We start from the raw sequence: 20,337 nt of genomic DNA, 5'->3' as shown, positions 1-20,337 counted from the left end.
AATGGGTTCTTCTTAACACTGTTGAAACGTGGAAGGAACGACTCAAAGAATCTAGTATCTGTCATTACAGGTGTCAGACCAATGTGTTTGAGGATCATAAATGAAAAGGAAATGTGAATATTTGCTTTACAAGTTGATCTACGGTGTGCACCCCTAAATTTTTTGCTTGCACCCCTGAAATTTTAAAGCGATAGTTAAACATTTTGGCAAATTGCCCCATTGCCATAATCCCTATAGTCATAGCAGTAGGTTCATTACCTTTAATTGTCGGTGCAAGCTATTTTGAGAACGGTGGAGCAGAGCCGTGAGCTGCTCAGAGCTACGCTACGGAGGCTAATGGGATTTCTTGGTTTCCCTCATCAAACTCATCAAATACACAATCCAACAACTCCACAACGCTCTGGTGGACAAGTTGTGAGCTGCACATTCACCACGCTATGAGATAATAACACAACGTTACCAGACAGAGTTGTTTTAGAGGGAAATTCATGCAAAACCGCTGATGCATGTTGCCTTCAGGGACAGTTTTTCATCAAGCAGTCTCTGTATTTCCCTCTAAAACAACTCTGTGTGGTAACGTTGTGTTATTATCTCATAGCGTGGTGAAAAACCGCCTTGCCTTGTTAACCTGCTGTGTGTTTCCTGCTGCAGTGCCTCGTGCCGGCCCCAGGAACATGCGAGTGTTCGACGCCACCACCAGCACCCTGACCATCAGCTGGGAGCACGCCGAGGGCCCCGTCCGACAGTACAAGATCGGCTACGCCCCCATGACCGGAGACCCCATCACCGAGTTCGTAAGTGTCCCACACAGCAAACAGGCATAAAGTTACAGATGACTCTTTCCCTTTACATTTTAAACTATATGTCTATATCTTTTTTATATATTTTCACAGTGTGTAAATAGTAAATCTCTTGTCTGATACCTTGGTCAAAGTTATCTGAGAGCTCAAGTCTCCTGCGTTTCCCATTCTTTTGCAGGCTGCTGCTTTGTTTCCCTTTTTCACTCTGAAACGGTAGAAAACTAAAATTATACACTGATATTGATTGAAGATTTTCCAAAATATATTCTGCTACAAGACATTTCATCAGCAATGTCGCCATAGCTGATCATTTTAGATGTGAAAATGCAGTTTCAAAGCCTTCAAAGAGTCTAAAAAAGTTGGATTCAGTTTTTCAGCACCCAGTCGGGTTTAATACGTCAGAATCCCAAACAACCAATCCCGTTGATTCCTTTTTTTTGCATCTCATATGTTGTTCACTGTGTTCACATCTACTTATACAGCTAGATGTTCAATCAAAACAGTATCATTGGTTGACGATTCATTTGCATACTCATGAATATTCATATAATCTGGATTTTTCAATGAGGGAGAAATAGTAGACGTGTTTTTAGCCTCTTTGAGAGTTTTTTTAAACAACTTTTTTTGTTGGAAAACTATTTTAATCAAAAAATAGTCATACTGTAGCAGAGCATTTTTACAAATTTTAAAATGCCTCTGTAGGGGGACTTTAAAATATTGCAAAAGAGTGTTTAATGTTTAACTTTATGCCTTTATTATGGAGATAGTTTCATCTGCCACTTGCTGAACTGTTGACATTAACAAACATTTGGACCAGAGGGGAGGACAAAGTTTTTGCATGATGCCACTGCAGTTATATATTATATTATTCCACTAAAGTCTCAGTGAGTCCGACATGAATCCTTCAGTCCTGTCAGCGCTCTGTGAGTTAGTGACGAGCTAATTCCAGTTGAAGCTTCTCCTCTAATGTCAGCTATTCATTATACTCTAGTCATTTGACATGTTTTTGCCTCGTAAATATTCCCCCTCTGGTTTGTTTTTCCTTCGAGAAATATTTTCAGAAGCAGATTCTGAAGAAGAGTTTAAAACAACAACACACAAATCATCACTCATGAGCAGAACTTTTACTCTATTTCCAGGAAGGAAATCAAATCTTATCGAACAAAAAACAGAAAAATATCAGTTTAAATACCACTTTGAAGAATTGAAAGCATCTGAATCAGTGTTTTCTCTGTAATTAGAGGTTGTTTCCAGGTAATAACGGTGTTTAAGTGTTTCAGATAAACTCTCGATACACTCTGGTTCATCTGCTCTGATGTTTCCCTCCAACTATGCGGTGAAGTCACATCCCAGGATTCCCTTGGCTCGTTTAAGGATATAAATCAGCGATTAAGGGGGAGACTAATTACAGGGTCAGTTAAACAAACAGTATAATTTGGGCCATAATAACGTTATTAATAGTCCTAAGTAATGAGTTGGAGCGGCGGAGCGGGGCAGAGCCGGCCCAGCTGCTCGCTGCCTCAGCTTGTTAGTGAGTAAACACCTGTTGTTGTGCATGAGTCAGATGGAGGAAGACAGGATGGAGGGATGGACGGATGAAATGATGAAATGATGAAATGATGAAGTCTGCAGACGACTGGGACGGAGCAGAAATGGAAACTTTATAAACCTCCATCACCATTTATAAACACACAATTATTACGACAGCGTCGACATCTGTGTCTAATGGAGAAAGGTTTTTATTTTATGTTTTGTAGTTGGTACAGTTTCTACAGTGAAAACAGAGGCTCAGCTCTGACTTAGATGGATTTAACAGGTTTTATTAGTAACAAAGAGTTAAATGGGCTCAGCAGAGAAACCTGCATCTTCACATTAACTCTGAGGTCGGTGCCATCGTACAGTATATGATGGGGGGGGATGGTCGTACTCTTTCACATCTATCTCTGGAACGCTGAATGATAGCGACGTAATTCTTCTTTTATTGAAAGCGGGACACTTCAGCCTTTACAAAGAGTCGACAGGTGAGTCTGTAGCTCAGCCAGAGACGGAGGAGTCCTGCCTCAAACATCCTCGTCCAATAGGAGACTCAAGTTCATTTACATCCAGACGGTTGATGCTCCGTTGCCTCATATGATCACGATTAATCTGGAAAATAAACCGTAAATGTAATAAATAATGAGTAGATGACCATTTACACAGTTGAGTCAAGCTAAAACCAAGACATGAGGCCTAATATGGAAGGAGGGAGTTGGTTTACTGCAGGAAACAAGACAAAAAGCCTGTGAAACCAATGGAAACATCAGACCTGAGATGTGGCTCTGCCTCTTTGTAAATTATGTAAATAATCTATTTTGTATCATAGTTAGAGCCCTTATTCTTTTCCCCTTAATCCACAAGACCTCAAAGATCAGTTATATCGTGTCTAAAAATAAGTTTATAATATTTCTGGGGGGTATTTCCAACAAATATATGTGAAATTTACTTTTTTCCATTTATTTTTCTGATCATGAACCTGTTTCTACATTCTTATGGCTCCTCTATAGGCAGTAATATTCTGAAAGCCCAGGTTGTCCTGAAAGAAAGGACGTCAGTGACTTGATTGGTCTGAGGGGGAGTGTTGGTCTTCTGACCGTGGCGTCTCTGTGTCTCTGTGATGTTTCAGGCCGTCGTCCCTGGCAACAGGAACAACGCCCGGCTGCAGAACCTGGTCCCCGACACGCCGTACAACATCACGGTGGAGGCGGTCTACGCCGAGGGGCCGGGGGGGCAACTCAACGGGAACGGACGCACACGTGAGGACACACACACACACACACACACACACACACACACACGCACACACACAAGACAGTTATTTTTTGTATTACAAGTTTAGTCAAATTGTATGTTTAAATATGTAAATGAGGCCATATCTAATGAAATATGCGCTAATTTGCATTCATTTCCAGAACCGAAATCTGACCAATGGATAAAGCTTCTTTCAAAATTCTTGTTTTATTTTGTTGACACATTAGAGTCTGAAGTTTTTACAGAGGAGGATTTTGGATATCTCTTTTTATAGTTTAGTTTAGTTTAGTTTATTCGTTTAATACGGGACAATGTGCAATTACATTAATCATTTAAAAAAAAATGAAAAGATGGTTGCACCAGATTTAGCTCCCAGCTAATTTCCATCTGTATATCACTCTGTAAATGAGAAAATACTGTCACCAGCCCTAAAACATCTAATTTCTCCATGTTTTTAGTAATCAAATCTTGTATAAATCAGGCTGTGAATGATATATCAACAATCCCCTCTGTAAAAACCTTCAGAATATAGAAAGGGATCAAAGTGGAAGGTTTGGTGTCTGTAAGTGCTGCTGAAGTGGAGATTTCTAGCTCAGAGTCAGAGTCTGAAAAACTCATTTTGAGAAAACGGCCTTTAAAGACTTGGACTGTAAAATTACATAGATTGTTATTGTCAATCCTACTTTTACGATTGGTTGCAGATACAGAGGAAATGATGATTTTTGGAGCCACATCATTGTTCAGGAGAGAGAGAGCTTTACAATGAGACCTGACATGACATGGGTCAGACTAACTTCTGGTGAATTTAGGAGAAATTTCCAGATAAAAGAAGAGAAAATGAAGTAAAACAAAAACCTTAATTTGGATTTTCTACCGTTTCTTTCCTCTAGTCTGAAAGAAGACATGATAAGGAAGCAAAACTTGTTCAGTGCATGAAGAGAGAGTGTGTGTGTGCAGAGTGAGGATAAATAGAGCAGACATACATTAGTCAACAGTGCCAACACGTGTTAGTGTCCAGGAGCCGAGCAGCAGCAGTAGTTACACAAACAACACACACACACACACACACACACACACTCTGAGGAAGTGTGTGTGTGCCACTTTCAGGAGTCAGTCCAAGTATGAACACACACACACACTGGGCTTGTTGAGTCCAACCTAAACATGTGTATTACATGTAATGAAGGTCGTAAACAGATGTAAAGACTCTGAGCTGCTGAGGCAGAACCTTCACACAGGAAGTGGTTTGGGCTTTTCAGATTAAAAGTCTGATTATTATGAACAGATGATTAACTCAACAACTCATTTTCTGCTTCTTAAAAAAAAAAATCATTTTTCAACTCCACATTTTCGTCACTTATGTCATAAAAATCCAATTATTGAGAAAGAGCTGAGACTGGGAATGAGAATCCAGCTGTTTGATGACGTGTCTCTCTGTCTCTCTCTCTCTGTCTCTCTCTCTCTCTCTCTGTCTCTCTGTCTCTCCATCTCTCTGTCTCCATCCCAGTGGGTCTGCTCAGCCCCAGGGTGCTGCGGGTCTCAGACGAGTGGTACACGCGGTTCCGGGTGGCCTGGGACCCAGTGGGAGTTCCGGTCCAGGGCTACAGACTCATCTACACTCCTGAAGGTCAGTTCATGTTTTAGTTCAGTTCAGTTTATTCGTTTCATTCATTGAAACGAAAAGAAAAATAGTTTAATACAAAAAAACACAATGCAACTCCTGAATGAACGGGATCTGAAGGAACAAAACACAGTTTAATGTGTCGCTGAGCTGTGAGCGGTTTTTACTATTGCACCTTCTTCTTTTATTTGAATAAGTTTAAGTGGATTGAAGTCTGCAGTTTTACATTAAATCCAAAAAGTTTTACAGAAAAGTAGGAAACCGAATCATTCTGTAACATGTTTTTACTTCTTTTCTGGATTTCACCAACAAGTTTTGATTTAATCTGAGATCAGATCTAATCAGAGTTTAGAGGTTTAAAATGAGTTAAAACTGGTTTAATAAAGCCAGGTTCATTCATTTCTCTTTCTCATATTTTTATTGTTTTTTCTTTTAAACATAATACATCTGTTCATTTCTATACAGTTTCTACAATAGAAGCACATTGTGAACTTGAACCCTTTCTCCTCTGTCAAGCTCTTATTTTCAATTCACTGAGATCTTATATACATACATATTGTCACATTCACACATACCTTTTTACATACTGTAAATACACAAAGGTAAAGAAATATATATGTTTTTAATTTAATCAGAACACAAGTGACAGGTTCATGTATTTAAACTGGTTTATTCAATAGGGACAAGTTTGTATATCACAATTAAAATGAGCCAGATACTAAACATGTCAGTAATGATGATTAAAGAGAGGACGATTATTTAACTAAATGCTCTTTAGTTTTGAGTGGATGTCTCACTCTCTCGCTCTCCGTCTCCGTGGCGTCCTGTTGTCCAGGCACCGACCAGCCCATCGACATCTTCGTGGGCGACGTCACCTCCTACACGCTGCACAACCTGCAGCCGGGAACCACCTACGACGTCAAGGTCATCGCTCAGTACACGGGCGGCATGAGCACGCCGCTGGACGGACAGGGAACCACACGTACGTACAGAGAGGAGGAGTTACTGTAGTTCTGGTTCAGTTAAGAAGAAAAAAACCTTCAAGTTTCTGTTTTAACTTTGTGAAATATTTAAGATAATTTGCGTAAATATCATTTAATTACGGAAGTGTATTGCATTCACATGAATAATTAAAAAAAATCCTGTTTTTCTGAGTAATTTATTTTTTGGTTTGTTTTTCGAGGACATTTTTTATGTTTTTCTCACTATTTTTTTTTCTGTTTTTCGAGGAAATTTTTTTCTGACTTAGGTATTGAGATTTCAAAATCCCGCGAGAAGCTCCCACCTGCAAGTAACATAAGGACTGATTTCAAAATAAATAAATAAATCGGACTGCTCTGATATTTTCTGAGTGACACTCTCTGAAAAACAGAAAAACAATATTCAGAAAAACTAAAAAAATGATTTGAAAAACAAACAAAAAAATAAATTACTCAGAAAAACAGAAGTAATTACCCCAAAAAACAAACCAAAAGATAAATCACTCAAGTGAATGCAATACGCTTCCGTATTTAATGACCTAAAGACTTCTCCAGGACTTCTTTACTGTGAATCTTTTCCACATCCTCTCTCTTTTAGAGCTTCTTCAGTTACACTATGTTTCACACAGGTTGATGTGTTGAAGTGAAACTTTCTCTGCCTCTGTGTCGTGTGTTGAGCTGTGATTTCCCACCCTCTGCAGTGTACCTGAACGTCACCAACATCGAGACCTTCAACGTCGGTCACGACAAGTTCTGCATCAAGTGGACTCCTCACCGCGCGGCCACGTCGTACCGCATCAGACTGGACCCGGCCGACCGTGAGTCTCCTCTCCTCCTTCAACACCACGCAGCTTCATAACAACCAGATACATGTTTATTTTATATGTTTTATTATGAATATTCTGTTGATTTCATCAGTCAGTTTCATGATTGACTGTGTTGTAGCTCTGAAATGATAAATCGATTGATCAATAAGCGGATCAGCAGCTGTTTACATCATTATATTATTGTAAACCAGAGATTAGTGATGTCACGATTGTAAATTTTCTTGGTACACAGTATTACGATTATCACGATTATTATGCATTAATTAATTTCACAACACTGTGTATGTGTAAAATCAAATATAGTCTAAATAATTGCAATGCTAATTAATTATACAAACCTCGGATTGAAGTTCCGCTGCTTAGGCTGTTTACATCCCTCAAAGACCCAAGTTGACGCTCGGTGTGTTCAGGTGCAGTGGGAGCTCCCGTCTGTGTCATTAACACAGGAATATCAACTCCTGACTACTAGGAGACTCAAGTTCATTTACATCCAGACGGTTGACGCTCTGTCGCCTCGTATGATGATAATGTGTAGATTAGCATTTACACATTTTAGTCAAGCTAAGACCAAGACATGGGGCTTTAAATGGAAGGAGGGAGTTGTAAAATGTTAGGAAAATACAGCCCCAAGTTGAATTTGCCCGGAATTGTCCTTTAATGCGATTGATGTTTTCACACTGACGAAAACGAACCGAACTAAGAGCTTTTGGTTCGAATGGACTGTTTAGTGCACACCAACTGCTCAGTGGATCAGTGAGTGGGTCCTGGTCCTGGTCCTGGTCCTGGTCCTGGTCCTGGTCCTGGTCCTGGTCTCTAGTCCTGGTCCTGGTCTCTAGTCCTGGTCCTGGTCCTGGTCCTGGTCCTGTCTGAGAGGAAGCAGCAGCGGTAACGTGAGCAGAGTCCCAGCAGATGGGACAGATGTGCAGCTGAAGTCCAGGATGAGCTCATCTGGACGCTGCTGTTTGGGACCTGGTCTAGACTTTTCTTTTTTTTTTTCTCTTCTTGTTTATCTCCATCCCTCCTTCTTGTGATTATTACTCGAAGCAGGATGCGAGTCTTGGCCGGGACTGAAAGCCCCCGACCACCAAGACTTAATTGTGTCTCTGTCTGCAGAGATTACATCCGTTTCAATTACTGCCGGGTCTTTGATTCCCATCTGCTTCGTATCCGCACACGGACACGGACACGGACACGGCTTCACAGCTTAACAGCAAAAAAAACAAAAAACAACAAAACAAAGGAAAAACTCGCATCAATACTTTAAATATCTATATGGTAGTCATTAGCATCTTCTGGGCCGTTAGGACGCGTCGCCAGGACAAACAGGCGTGCGCTAGCGTGAGCCAGATGGAGAGGAGGTTAACCAGGAATCCTCCGCAGCGAAGACGAGTCAACAAATCAGTCGAGTGTTTGTTCTCCAGTGGAACGGCAAACAGCTGAGGAGACGGAGGCGGTGGCGAGATGAAGGAGCGGAAAAACCACACGCTGATATTTCCTCCATATTTAAAAAAAAAACGAAAAAAAAAACATGGAAACACTGGTCGGCTGCCGGCATCTTAAAGAACTAGATCAACATTTTGGCAAATTGGCCCATTGCCATAATCCCTATAGTCATAGCAGTAGGTTTGTTACCTTTAATTGTCGGTGCAAGCTATTTTTAGAACGGTGGAGCAGAGCCGTGAGCTGCTCAGAGCTACGCTACGGAGGCTCATTATGGGATTTCTTGGTTTCAAACTCATCGAACTCATCAAATACACAATCCAACAACTCCACAACGCTCTGGTGGACAAGTTGTGACCTGCACATTCACCACGCTATGAGATAATAACACAACGTTACCACACAGAGTTGTTTTAGAGGGAAATACAGAGACTGCTTGATGAAAAACTGCTCCCGACGGGAACGCACATCAGCAGTTTTGCATGAATTTCCCTCTAAAACAACTCTGTCTGGTAACGTTGTGTTATTATCTCATAGTGTGGTGAATGTGCAGGTCACAACTTGTCCACCAGAGTGTTGTGGAGTTGTTGGATTGTGTATTTGATGAGTTTGATGAGGGAAACCTAGAAATCCCATGAGCCTCCGTAGCGTAGCTCTGAGCAGCTCACGGCTCTGCTCCGCCGTTCTAAAAACAGCTTGCACCGACAATTAAAGGTAACGAACCTACTGCTATGACTATAGGGATTATGGCAATGGGCTAATTTGCCAAAATGTTGAACTATTCCTTTAAAGCACCAGCTGAGCTTCTTCAAGGGATTATATTTTATCAACATGGATCTGAGCTCAGATCAGCTGAGTTCCTCCTCCGCTGATAAACCAGGCCACTGTTCTGGAAGCGACGTTGTGTTTCCATCATAACGTTGTTGATGTCAGAGTCCAGGGGCCGGGCATCACGCCGCCGCCGCCGCCGGCCACCGCCGCTCCGTGGGGCAGCTGCCGCTCTAATAAACAGGCTTTGTTTGTTTGTGCTGACTAGAACTCACAGTGTAAATAGGAAACCTTATTATGAATCTATCAGCACCGTCACACAGAGATGTAAACAGTTTGCTCATCATTTATTTTCCCTCCATTAGCAACGAAACACAACGAGACGGTCGACGGTCGCTGCTGCTTTGATTTGAAATCTTTGAATTCCAGGTTCCAGCTTTTATTCTGAAACATTGTGTGTGTGTGTGTGTGTGTGTGTGTGTGTGTGTTTCCCTCCTGTGCAGCCGCCAGTAAAGGTCAGCATGAGATCACCATACCTGCCGGTCTGCCTCAGTACTGCTTCGACGGTCTCTCTCCGGAGGCTCTGTACACCGCCACCGTGTTCGTCCAGACCCCCAACCTGGAGGGACCCGGGGTCAGCGCCAAGGAGAGGACATGTGAGTGTCCAGTCTCCCAACACTCAACTATTAGAAGAACAATAATAATAATAATAAATCTATTGTTGTTTCAAATACTTTTATTGTGAAGCAACAACCTTCTTAGGTATTCACATTGTCTCATGTCATACTATATCAAATATACATATTTATACGAGTACTACACCGGTATGTACACTGTAGAAAGAAACTTAAGAAACTTGTAACATGCAAAACCAAATTAAAAACAAGTGAATAAATAAATGAAAAGACAATAGATACAGAGATAAACTGAAATAAAAAGCTAATAAAACCTCGAAATTGTCTCGAATAAAAGATTATTGGTTTCCAATCCATCACTAAGAGAGTATTGAATCTTCTCCATATGTACATAACGTATCAGTTAGTGCAGTTAAAACAGGAATCTACTATTATTCATATTAATGCACAGCATCACATGTGCTACTTAAATGACAGTTGTGAGATAAATGAGAATAAAACAACATCACAGACAGAAGCTTAAAGTCCTGGACTCATCTAAGTCACCGTGTCTTGCTAGTAGACCGGTACTGTATGTACACTGTACTAACACAGTAAGAAACTTGTAACATACATAACAAAATTAAAAACGAGTAAACAAATAAATGAAATGACAATAGATGAGGAGATAAACTGAAATAAAAAGCAAATAAAACCTCTAACTTTATAGATTATTGGTTTCTAATCCGTCATTAAGAGAATATTGAATCCTCTCCAGATGTGCATACGGTATCAGTCAGGTTTTAATAATAAATCTACTATTATTCATATTAATGCACAGTATCACATGTGCTACTTAAATGACAGTTACATGAGAATAAAACAGTGTCAGACACAATCTAATCTAATCCACTTTATAGAGCACATTTCCAAAAATGTAATGTAATTTCCCAGCTTGGGATCAATAAAGTCTATCTATCTATCTATCTATCTATCTATCTATCTATCTATCTATCTATCTATCTATCTATCTATCTATCTATCTATCTATCTATCTATCTATCTATCTATCTATCTATCTATCTATCTATCTATCTATCTATCTATCTATCAAAACATAGAAGTTTACCCAAGTGCTGCACAGTGATTGACATACAAGACATACAGTAGAGCACAAAATAAAGATAAAATAAATAATAATTTGAAAAAGAATAAAAAGGAACAAAAAAAAAAAAAGAAAGACACAGAGATCTCATGTCAGTCTCAGTCCTTGAGTGTTTTCATCTCATCACTACATTAAATTCCAGTGTTTTGACTAATTAGGTCGTTATTCCAGTGGAAGGATGTTTAGTCTTTGAGCGTGAAGCTGAAATTGAAGTTGTCAGTTTGTGAACTGAGTCAAACAGCAGAGACACGACTCCGACCTTCACACACACACACAAACACACACACACACACACACACTCACACACGGTTACTTCATCTGACAGACCCGGTCCAACACCATGACATCACCATGCAACATGTTTACTGTTGTTGTGGATTTATTACAACTCCTCCTCTGATGACAGTTTGTGTCTGTTTGTGTTTTTCCCGTAGTGATGAAGCCGACGCCGGTTCCAACCATCCCCCCGACCCCGACCCCCCCACCCACCATCCCCCCCGGCTGGGCAGGTAAGAGTCTCAGTCCCGTCACTTTGTTTTATTTTCATATGTTGCATTATGTACAGCACTTTGTTTCAGCTGTGGTTGTTTTAAAGGGCTTTGTAAATAAAGTTGAGTTGAGTCCAGTCAGCTCTGCTCATTCAGATCCTCCAGGATGTTGGAGCTGCAGAACCCGGGTTCAGTTGTTCAAAGGGTTAATCTGATCAGATTCTGGATCATATCTCAAAAAAAGAGTTGTTTCAAAACTAAAAACAGATTTTGAGATCAGATTAAGATCATGTAATCCAGCCTTTGGTTTTAATCTGGATCAATCCCTCTGAGTTTGTGTCGTTCAAAACTTTTTAGTCAGATCAGGAAACTTTGATCCAGAACATGAGGATTATTCTGATCGCAGCAGTTTGGTGGATTCAGGTCAAACTGGTCAAATAAATAACAATTTATCATGTTCTATATTTACATTTATCGGTTTATATTTTGCACCTGGTTTTTAAACCATTATAGTGATAAAGTAAATAAAGTTAACTTTTGATTATTCCACAAATTAAGAGTTTTTCCCCAACTACTGGATACCTAAATTAATTCTGAAATTTGTAAAAGTTTGAATGTGAAACACATGGAAGAATATTGACAATATGTTTAAATAATGTACATGTGATGTATCTTTGTTTTATTCTTTAGTGTGTTTAAACAGCCAGACCTGATAAGATAAGGTCTGGAGCTTTAAAGGAGACATATTCTAATAATTTGAAAACTAATGGCATCATTATCAGACAACTGAGGGAACAGCTGGTAAAACCACGTAGATTTCAACCTCAGGAGCCGGAAAATTACAGATTTTTTTTTGTCAATTCTCACATTTTGGAGGGCAGAGGGCAAAACAAACATCTAAATATATGTTAAAGAGCCTTTAAAAAGTGATATTTTCATAATATGTCCCTTTAATAGACACAGAAGAAACAAAAAACAGCTCAGAAAACAACACATTCAACCCATTTTCAGATAAATCCTCTCTGAATGAGCCCATGCTGCTGTTTCCAGCCTTCAGTCTGTTACACAGTCACATTTACAGTAACACTCAGTATCTGGATCTGGTGATCCTGTAAAGTCTGTATCTGGATCAGACCGGTCCAGTCCACCTGTGTTTTAACAACTAGGGAAAAAAAGTAAAGATGGATTACATGACAGGTTTCAAAATTTAGATCCAGATGAAACATTTTGAACAACTGAACCCTGGAGAGAAGCAACACAGTGAGGTGAGATCAACCTAGTGATACACACACACACACACACACACACACACACACACACACACACACACACACACACACACGCACACACACACACACACACACGCACACACACACACACACACACACACACACACACACACACACACACACACACAGAGCCAATCGGACGTTTGATTGATTACTCGATTAAATCTGCATCATGCAGTGAAGCGGCCGTTGCATCACAGACACAAACCAGACTCACTCTGACTAATGAGTCGTATCACTCCTCCATCCATCCATCCATCCATCCATCCATCCATCCATCCATCCATCCATCCATCCATCCATCCATCCATCCATCCATCCATCCATCCGTCCACTGGGAGCTGTTTCTCCGGGTCCTGACCTCAGCATCCGTGTGTTTCCGTCGTGTCTCTCAGCTCCGGATGGCTCGGGTTAAATCCCTCTCTCTCTCCTCACTTGGAGCCTAATGAAGCATCTCCAAAGATGTTTTCTCCTTTTTCTTCTCCTCTGTAATGAAAACCAGGATGAAAAGCAACAGAACAAGTATCTGTGACCACATGAAGGGAGCGCGAAATGTGATTGTAGTTGAACTTAAATAAATTCCCCCATCTGTCTACAGTGTATTCCACAGGGGCAATTCAGTGCAGATGCAAAATTCAACAGGTTGCTGATGTTTGACTGAGATGGAAGTTAATGAAATCTCTCTCTGTCTCTCTGTCTGTGGATCGTCTTTTCATTCGGGCTGAGTCCTGGTCTGAAAGCTGCTCCAGACTCTGAATATTCTGGATCCGACTGGTTCCAGCGGTGGATTAAAGGGATAGTTCACCCAAAATTCAAATTTCACTCATTATCTACTCACCCTCATGTGGACTAAGGGCTGGGAGAAGTTTCAGAGTCCTCCGTGGCTTCTCTGAGTTACAGGGGGTCTCGGCGTAGCAGTGCATGTCCATATGACGGTTGCAAATGGATACCAACTGTCTTCGTAACAAAAAGACACACCAAAAAACATCCAAATACCTCCATGCTGCTCGTATGTAATGTCCGTCTTGTATTGAAGCCCAGAAATGCGAAATTTCAAGCTTGGTTGTAGCGGAAGCTCCTCTTCCCAGTTCGTCCAAATTTGACGAACAGAGCTCACACCAAAAAGACCAAACCACATCCAGAAAACATCCAAATACCTCCATGCTGCTTGTCTGTAATGTCCCTCTTGTATTGAAGCCCCAACATGAGAAATTGTTCCGAAAAAAATTAAATAAGTCTATCTACTAAACTTGTTAACTGGGTGTTGCATTGACAGACACAGGCAAAGCAGTGAACTGAGACACTGAAATTTGAATTTTGGGTGAACTATCCCTTTAATAGCCACCACATGTTGTGTTGTGTTGTGTGACATGACAGGGAAGTGGTTTCCCGTCACCAACCGACCAGCCGACAGACCGACCGACTGACAGCTTTAGGTGTTGAAACATAAAGACAGACCAGTTCCCCGAAAAGAATCTGTTCATAAAAAAGCTGTTTGTAAAAAAAAGAGGAGGAGAGGATGAAGAAGATTACAAAGCCGCCGCCGCCGCCGCGTCGCATACGGCAAAGATTATCTGAAGCTTTTTTACCCAGTTGGTCGTCTTCATCGTCTGAGAGGAGCTCGTTAACTAGATCTGACTCTCAACCTTCTGCTCACCAAATGTTCTGCTTTTGTTTTGCCAGTTTTCTTTCTTTCTTTTTCTTTTTTTTTATCGGTGGAAGCCATAATTACTATAGCTACAGTACACGGCCCCATCCCATCCCATCCCATCACATCACTTCTCTTCTCTTCTCTCTCTCAATCGTTGTGTTTTGTTTTGTTGCTGCGTTCGGCCGACTCCTCTTTAATGCGCCGCGGCTCGCACACAATCACTACTGCCGTGTGATGCTGCTGTTATTCTCTCTGCTGGTGTTTGTGCGATGCTCTCCTGAGGTCTGGCCCTCAGATACTTTATTGAAGTGTTGTTGTTGTTTTGTGTTTTTTTTTTTGCAGTTTGCAAAGGTGCCAAAGCAGATGTGGTGTTCCTCATCGACGGCTCCTGGAGCATCGGGGAGGAGAGCTTCACCAAGGTCGTTCACTTCGTCGCCGGGATGATCGGAGCCTTCGACGTCATCGGACCCTCAGGGATGCAGGTTGGTGTTGTTGGAGACTTTTCTGATGGATAGAGACTCTAAGATTCATTCAGATGTGATCAATAAGATCAAAAAACAAACAGAAGAAAGTCTAGAAGCAGCCAATATTTCAAATAGAGGTACATTTAAGGGTTAGTTCAACTTATTGGCAAATTGTCCAATTGCCATAATCCCTATAGTCATAGCAGTAGGTTCGTTACCTTTAATTGTCGGTGCAAGCTATTTTTAGAACGGCGGAGCAGAGCCGTGAGCTGTTCAGAGCTACGCTACGGAGGCTAATGGGATTTCTTGGTTTCCCTCATCAAACTCATCAAATACACAATCCAACAACTCCACAACGCTCTGGTGGACAAGTTGTGACCTGCACATTCACCACGCTATGAGATAATTTAGTTTTTTAGATTTTTGTTTAGTTTATTTATTTATTTCATTCATTTATCGAGCATAAAAACAAAAAATAAAATAAAACTCATAAAAAATAATGACAATACTGTAACTCTTGAATGAAAGGGGGCAGAACGAAGCAAACTTATATTGTCTACCCCTTGTTACAAATAATTAATTCACAAATTAGATAATACCCATCCAAGCAAAGAAGAAATGGAAGTAGAAGAAGAAAAACATCAACAAACAACGTTTACAACAAAAAGTGGCATAAAATAACATAATAACATAATAATAACAGAACGTTACCAGACAGAGTTGTTTTAGAGGGAAATACAGAGACTGTTTGATGAAAAACTGTCCCCAACGGGAACGTGCATGAGCGGTTTTGCATGAATTTCCCTCTAAAACAACTCTGTCTGGTAACGTTGTGTTATTATCTCATAGCGTGGTGAATGTGCAGGTCACAACTTGTCCACCAGAGCGTTGTGGAGTTGTTGGATTGTGTATTTGATGAGTTTGATGAGGGAAACCAAGAAATCCCATGAGCCTCCGTAGCGTAGCTCTGAGCAGCTCACGGCTCTGCTCCGCCGTTATAAAAACAACTTGCACCGACAATTAAAGGTAACAAACCTGCTATGACTATAGGGGTTATGGCAATGGGCCAATTTGCCAAAATGTTGAACTATCCCTTTAACAGTCTTCTACACTCTCTACACGCGCACACATGCTGTATCTTTACGCATGTATTAAAATCTTTAGAAGTGTATTGTAACTTAGTCACATCTTGTAATGATCCAAGTGGCGGAGTGAAGCATCTGTTTCCCTCCCTGATGAGGATCTTTGAAGGAAAGGAGCCTGAAGGTTGTTTCACATCACTTCCAGAAGTTTCGGAGCAGTTTTTCCAGAATCTCCAGGGACTTTTCATCTGAATATATAAAAAAAAAAGAAAAGAAAAAAGAAAAAACGCTCCGTCCACAGCAGAATATAAAAAGACTTTATATGCAGCTTTATATCGAAACCAAAAAACCAAATATGGCGCAGTGAAGCAGATTTTATCATCAGCTATATTTATCTACATTAATGTCTTTTGTCTTTTAAATCAAGGGTTGTAGAAGTTGTGTTGTTGGGGAAAACTTTAATGGTGTGTTGTGTTTCCAAACAGGTGTCGTTCGTGCAGTACAGCGACGACGCAAAGACGGAGTACCGGCTGAACGCCTACCAGGACAAAGGAATCACCATGTCTGCTACTAATATGATCCGCTACAGAGGAGGAAACACCAAGACAGGTTCGATTCCACGGGGACACCGTTGGTTGTTGTCGCTCCGGTGTCTCTTGTCTTGTCTCTGTTCTGTGGTGTTGAACGTCTCTCCTCTGCTTCTCCTCCGCTGAGCAGGCGTGGCCCTCAAACACACCTACGACAAGGCCTTCTCCGTGGAGAACGGGATGAGGAGGAACGTCCCCAAGGTCGTCGTGGCGATCACGGACGGACGGTCCCAGGACGAGGTGAAGAAGAACGCCGCCAAGCTTCAGCACGCAGGTAACGGCGACGATGATGCTTCATCTGTGTTTTGTTTATCTGGATTCAGCAGCGAATTAATTTAAAACTGATTTGAGTTTGAAATGTTCTACAGTAATGTTTAAAGGTTGGGTCTGGAGTTTTGTGTCCAAAAATAAACATTAGACTTGTACAAATGAAATCCGTCTTAATCGTCACCTATGGGCTTTGTGTCCTGTGTGGTGGGGGCTCAGTCTGTGTCTGCAGCGCCCCCTCCCCCTGCCTGTATTTGGTCTTTTGCTCTGTTTTGTTCAGGTTTTGTTATGCACGAGTCGCGAGAGAGCATAGATATCTATGGCGAGAGAGTCAGTGTTTTCTCTCCAGCCAATGACGGAGCTCAGGTGAAGCTACGTGCAGCAGAGTAGTAGCTCAGGGCTGCTAGCCGCACTAGCTGTGATGCTAACGAGTGCTAGCACGTCTCTCTCTCTCAGCAGCAGCAGTCAGGACAACAAAGTAAAATAAAAACAGTCTGAATGAAGCGCTGGAGCCGCGGACCGATTCCCGACCGTCACCGACACTGGTAACAAGTATGAGGGCCGTTGTAGTGAGCTAGCTCGATGCTAACTTCGGCTAGCGGTAGCGGTAGCGGTTAGCATCTGCCGCTAACACCCGCTTCTTAGCTCAACACAACGGCATATTCAACATAACACGGAGGCTCCCGGTGTTGGTGACGGTCGGCTATCGGCCCACGGCTCCAGCGCTTCTTTCGGACGTGTATTTCCTTTCCTTTGTTGTCATGACAACGGCTGCTGTCAGGAGCAGGAGGCTACACAGCTTAGCCCGAGAGGAGGAGGGGCCGAGTTTCAATGTTTTGTTTACAAAGGCAAGGCAAGGCAAGGCATCTTTATTTATATAGCCGAGCGCATTTCATACCAAGGCAACTCAATGTGCTTTACATAAAGACAAAACATTAAACAAAGAAGCAAACTGCAACGAACAAAACTCCAGACCCTACCTTTAATGTTGTAGCTGGTTCACTTCACTGTATTGATTTGGAGGAACCTCAAACAGCCGATCCTGATCCTGACTCTAATCCTGACCCTAATCCTGACTCTGACTCTGTGCTCCGTCCTCAGGCTACAGCGTCTTCGCCATCGGCGTTGCTGACGTGGACTTCGTGGAGCTGCAGGCGATCGGCAGCAAACCCAGCGAGAGACACGTCTTCGTGGTCGACGACTTCGACGCCTTCGACACCATCAAAGAAAACCTCATCACCTTCATCTGTGAAACGGCCACGTCATGTGAGTTCAACTACGACTCAACTGAACTGAAACTAACTTTCAGCTTTAGTTTATGAATCGGTTGTGTGAAACGTTCCTCTCCTCCTCTGTCGTCCTGCTGCAGCCTGTCCACTCATCTTCCTCAACGGATTCACTTCACCCGGCTTCAGGATGCTGGAGGCCTTCAACCTGACGGAGAAGACCTACAGTTACACTAAAGGCGTTTCCATGGAGCCCGGCTCCTTCAACAGCTTCACCGCCTACAGACTCCACAAGAACGCCTTCCTCTCTCAGCCCACAACGTGAGTCCACGTCACAAACATTTGGTTTTTATTGACGTCTATTTGATCAGTGTTGCAAAAGCTGCGTCACATCAGAGGAGCTGTAGGTCCAGCCTTAAAGGGATAGTTCAACATTTTGGCAAATTGGCCCATTGCCATAATCCCTATAGTCATAGCAGTAGGTTCGTTCCCTTTAATTGTCGGTGCAAGATATTTTTAGAACGGCGGAGCAGAGCCGTGAGCTGCTCAGAGCTACGCTACGGAGGCTCATTATGGGATTTCTTGGTTTCCCTCATCAAACTCATCAAATACACAATCCAACAACTCCACAACGCTCTGGTGGACAAGTTGTGACCTGCACATTCACCACGCTATGAGATAATAACACAACGTTACCAGACAGAGTTGTTTTAGAGGTAAATACAGAGACTGTTGATGAAAAACTGTCCCTGAAGACAACGTGCATCAGCGGTTTTGCATGAATTTACCTCTAAAACAACTCTGTGTGGTAACGTTGTGTTATTATCTCATAGCGTGGTGATTGTGCAGGTCACAACTTGTCCACCAGAGCGTTGTGGAGTTGTTGGATTGTGTATTTGATGAGTTTGATGAGGGAAACCAAGAAATCCCATAATGAGCCTCCGTAGCGTAGCTCTGAGCAGCTCACGGCTCTGCTCTGACGTTCTAAAAATAGCTTGCACCGACAATTAAAGGTAACAAACCTACTGCGATTATGGCAATGGGCCAATTTGCCAAAATGTTGAACTATCCCTTTAACTTCACCATGAATCTTCTGTTCTTTAGCTCAGTCCTGCTCCATCATATCTGTAATTAATGACTAAAACCAATATTTTGTTTGCATATAACTGGGTCAATAGTTAGACAAATAACAGTTGGCAAGATGAGATTCAGAAATATCTTTAAAAAAATGTTTTGTATCTGAAAATGTCAAATTGCGTCACCACAAAAGAATGATAAATATTAAATATTACTTATAAAAAGTATTGTTTCTTCTAAAAACATTAAATTGAAATAGATTTTGCTGTATTTAAATCTCAATACATTTAGATGATATTGAGCAGGACACGTCCAGTCCAGTATCGTTGGCCGATGTGTTTCAGTCGGTGGCGTGCAGCCGTGTTCACACTGTCTGAGCTCATTCTCTGCACAAACTGGGTCAGTGGATTTACGACGGAGTGTGATATGAGGTCACGCTGAGCTGCGGGCCGGTCGCCGCGGGGATCAGCCTGTCAGACCGCGAGAGCTGAGGCTGCAAAACCACCGACCGACCAAGAAACTAGACTGTGAAGTCTGGCAGGACGCAGCGTCCAGAACACCACACGCTACAGCAGCAAAGTGGAGGAAAAAAAACAGCTTGAGTTCTGACTGTTTACCAAGTTTTGACTTTTTCCAAAATGTGTAGTGACATCAGAGCGACAAATAGGAAACATCCTGCTCTGATACAATAACCGAGGCCGGTGCCGGGCCGGGCCGGGGCGGGACACACAGGGTTTCCTCAAGTCCTCCTTCTCCCAAGAACAAGTAGCAGAGTAGAAACACTTCATCACAGAGTGGAGATAGAGCAGGAGGTGACACAGCTGCTGCCGCTGCAACACCGGCTCTTTATCCTTTATCTCTACGTTCTTCGTTTTCTCAGTGTTTCTCTCAATTCAATTCAATTCATATTTGCTTTATTGGCACCAATGTTAGGAGAACTATGTTGCCAAAGCATCAAGAATCAATGAAACAAAACAAATACAACTCACAGAATCAAATATATACAAATAAAATTAAAAAATTTAAAAGTATATACGTATACATTTATACTGTATACTGTGTGTGTGTGTGTGCTGATAAAGTGCTGTCTCTCTTTCTCTTATACACAGATTGGTGGTCATTAGGCAGTTGCAAGTTATACACATAGTAGTTATTTAATGTATTTATTTTAATGTTTATTTAACAGGGACAATACATACAGTAC

At 41.7% G+C, this 20,337-nt stretch overlaps 1 protein-coding gene across 1 annotated transcript in view; it reads left to right on the top strand.

Annotated features, from left to right (window-relative positions):
* col12a1b (collagen, type XII, alpha 1b) overlaps positions 1-20,337 on the top strand; it is a gene marked incomplete at its 3' end in the record, with an annotated part of 171,033 nt that overhangs the window by 117,363 nt on the left and 33,333 nt on the right. Inside the window, exons 49-60 of the mRNA XM_084000189.1 lie at positions 652-794; positions 3,463-3,592; positions 5,095-5,214; positions 6,044-6,190; positions 6,890-7,006; positions 9,727-9,879; positions 11,437-11,511; positions 14,773-14,912; positions 16,462-16,585; positions 16,694-16,837; positions 17,932-18,096; positions 18,200-18,377. Of these exons, the coding sequence (XP_083856315.1) occupies positions 652-794; positions 3,463-3,592; positions 5,095-5,214; positions 6,044-6,190; positions 6,890-7,006; positions 9,727-9,879; positions 11,437-11,511; positions 14,773-14,912; positions 16,462-16,585; positions 16,694-16,837; positions 17,932-18,096; positions 18,200-18,377 (1,636 nt within the window). The remainder of the gene's footprint in view (positions 1-651; positions 795-3,462; positions 3,593-5,094; positions 5,215-6,043; positions 6,191-6,889; positions 7,007-9,726; positions 9,880-11,436; positions 11,512-14,772; positions 14,913-16,461; positions 16,586-16,693; positions 16,838-17,931; positions 18,097-18,199; positions 18,378-20,337) is intronic.

Source organism: Trachurus trachurus, assembly GCF_905171665.1.
Source record: "Trachurus trachurus genome assembly, chromosome: 24".
Taxonomy (NCBI): Eukaryota; Metazoa; Chordata; class Actinopteri; order Carangiformes; family Carangidae; genus Trachurus; species Trachurus trachurus.
Note: the sequence above shows the minus strand (reverse complement) of the source record. Positions and strands in the feature narration are given on the sequence as shown.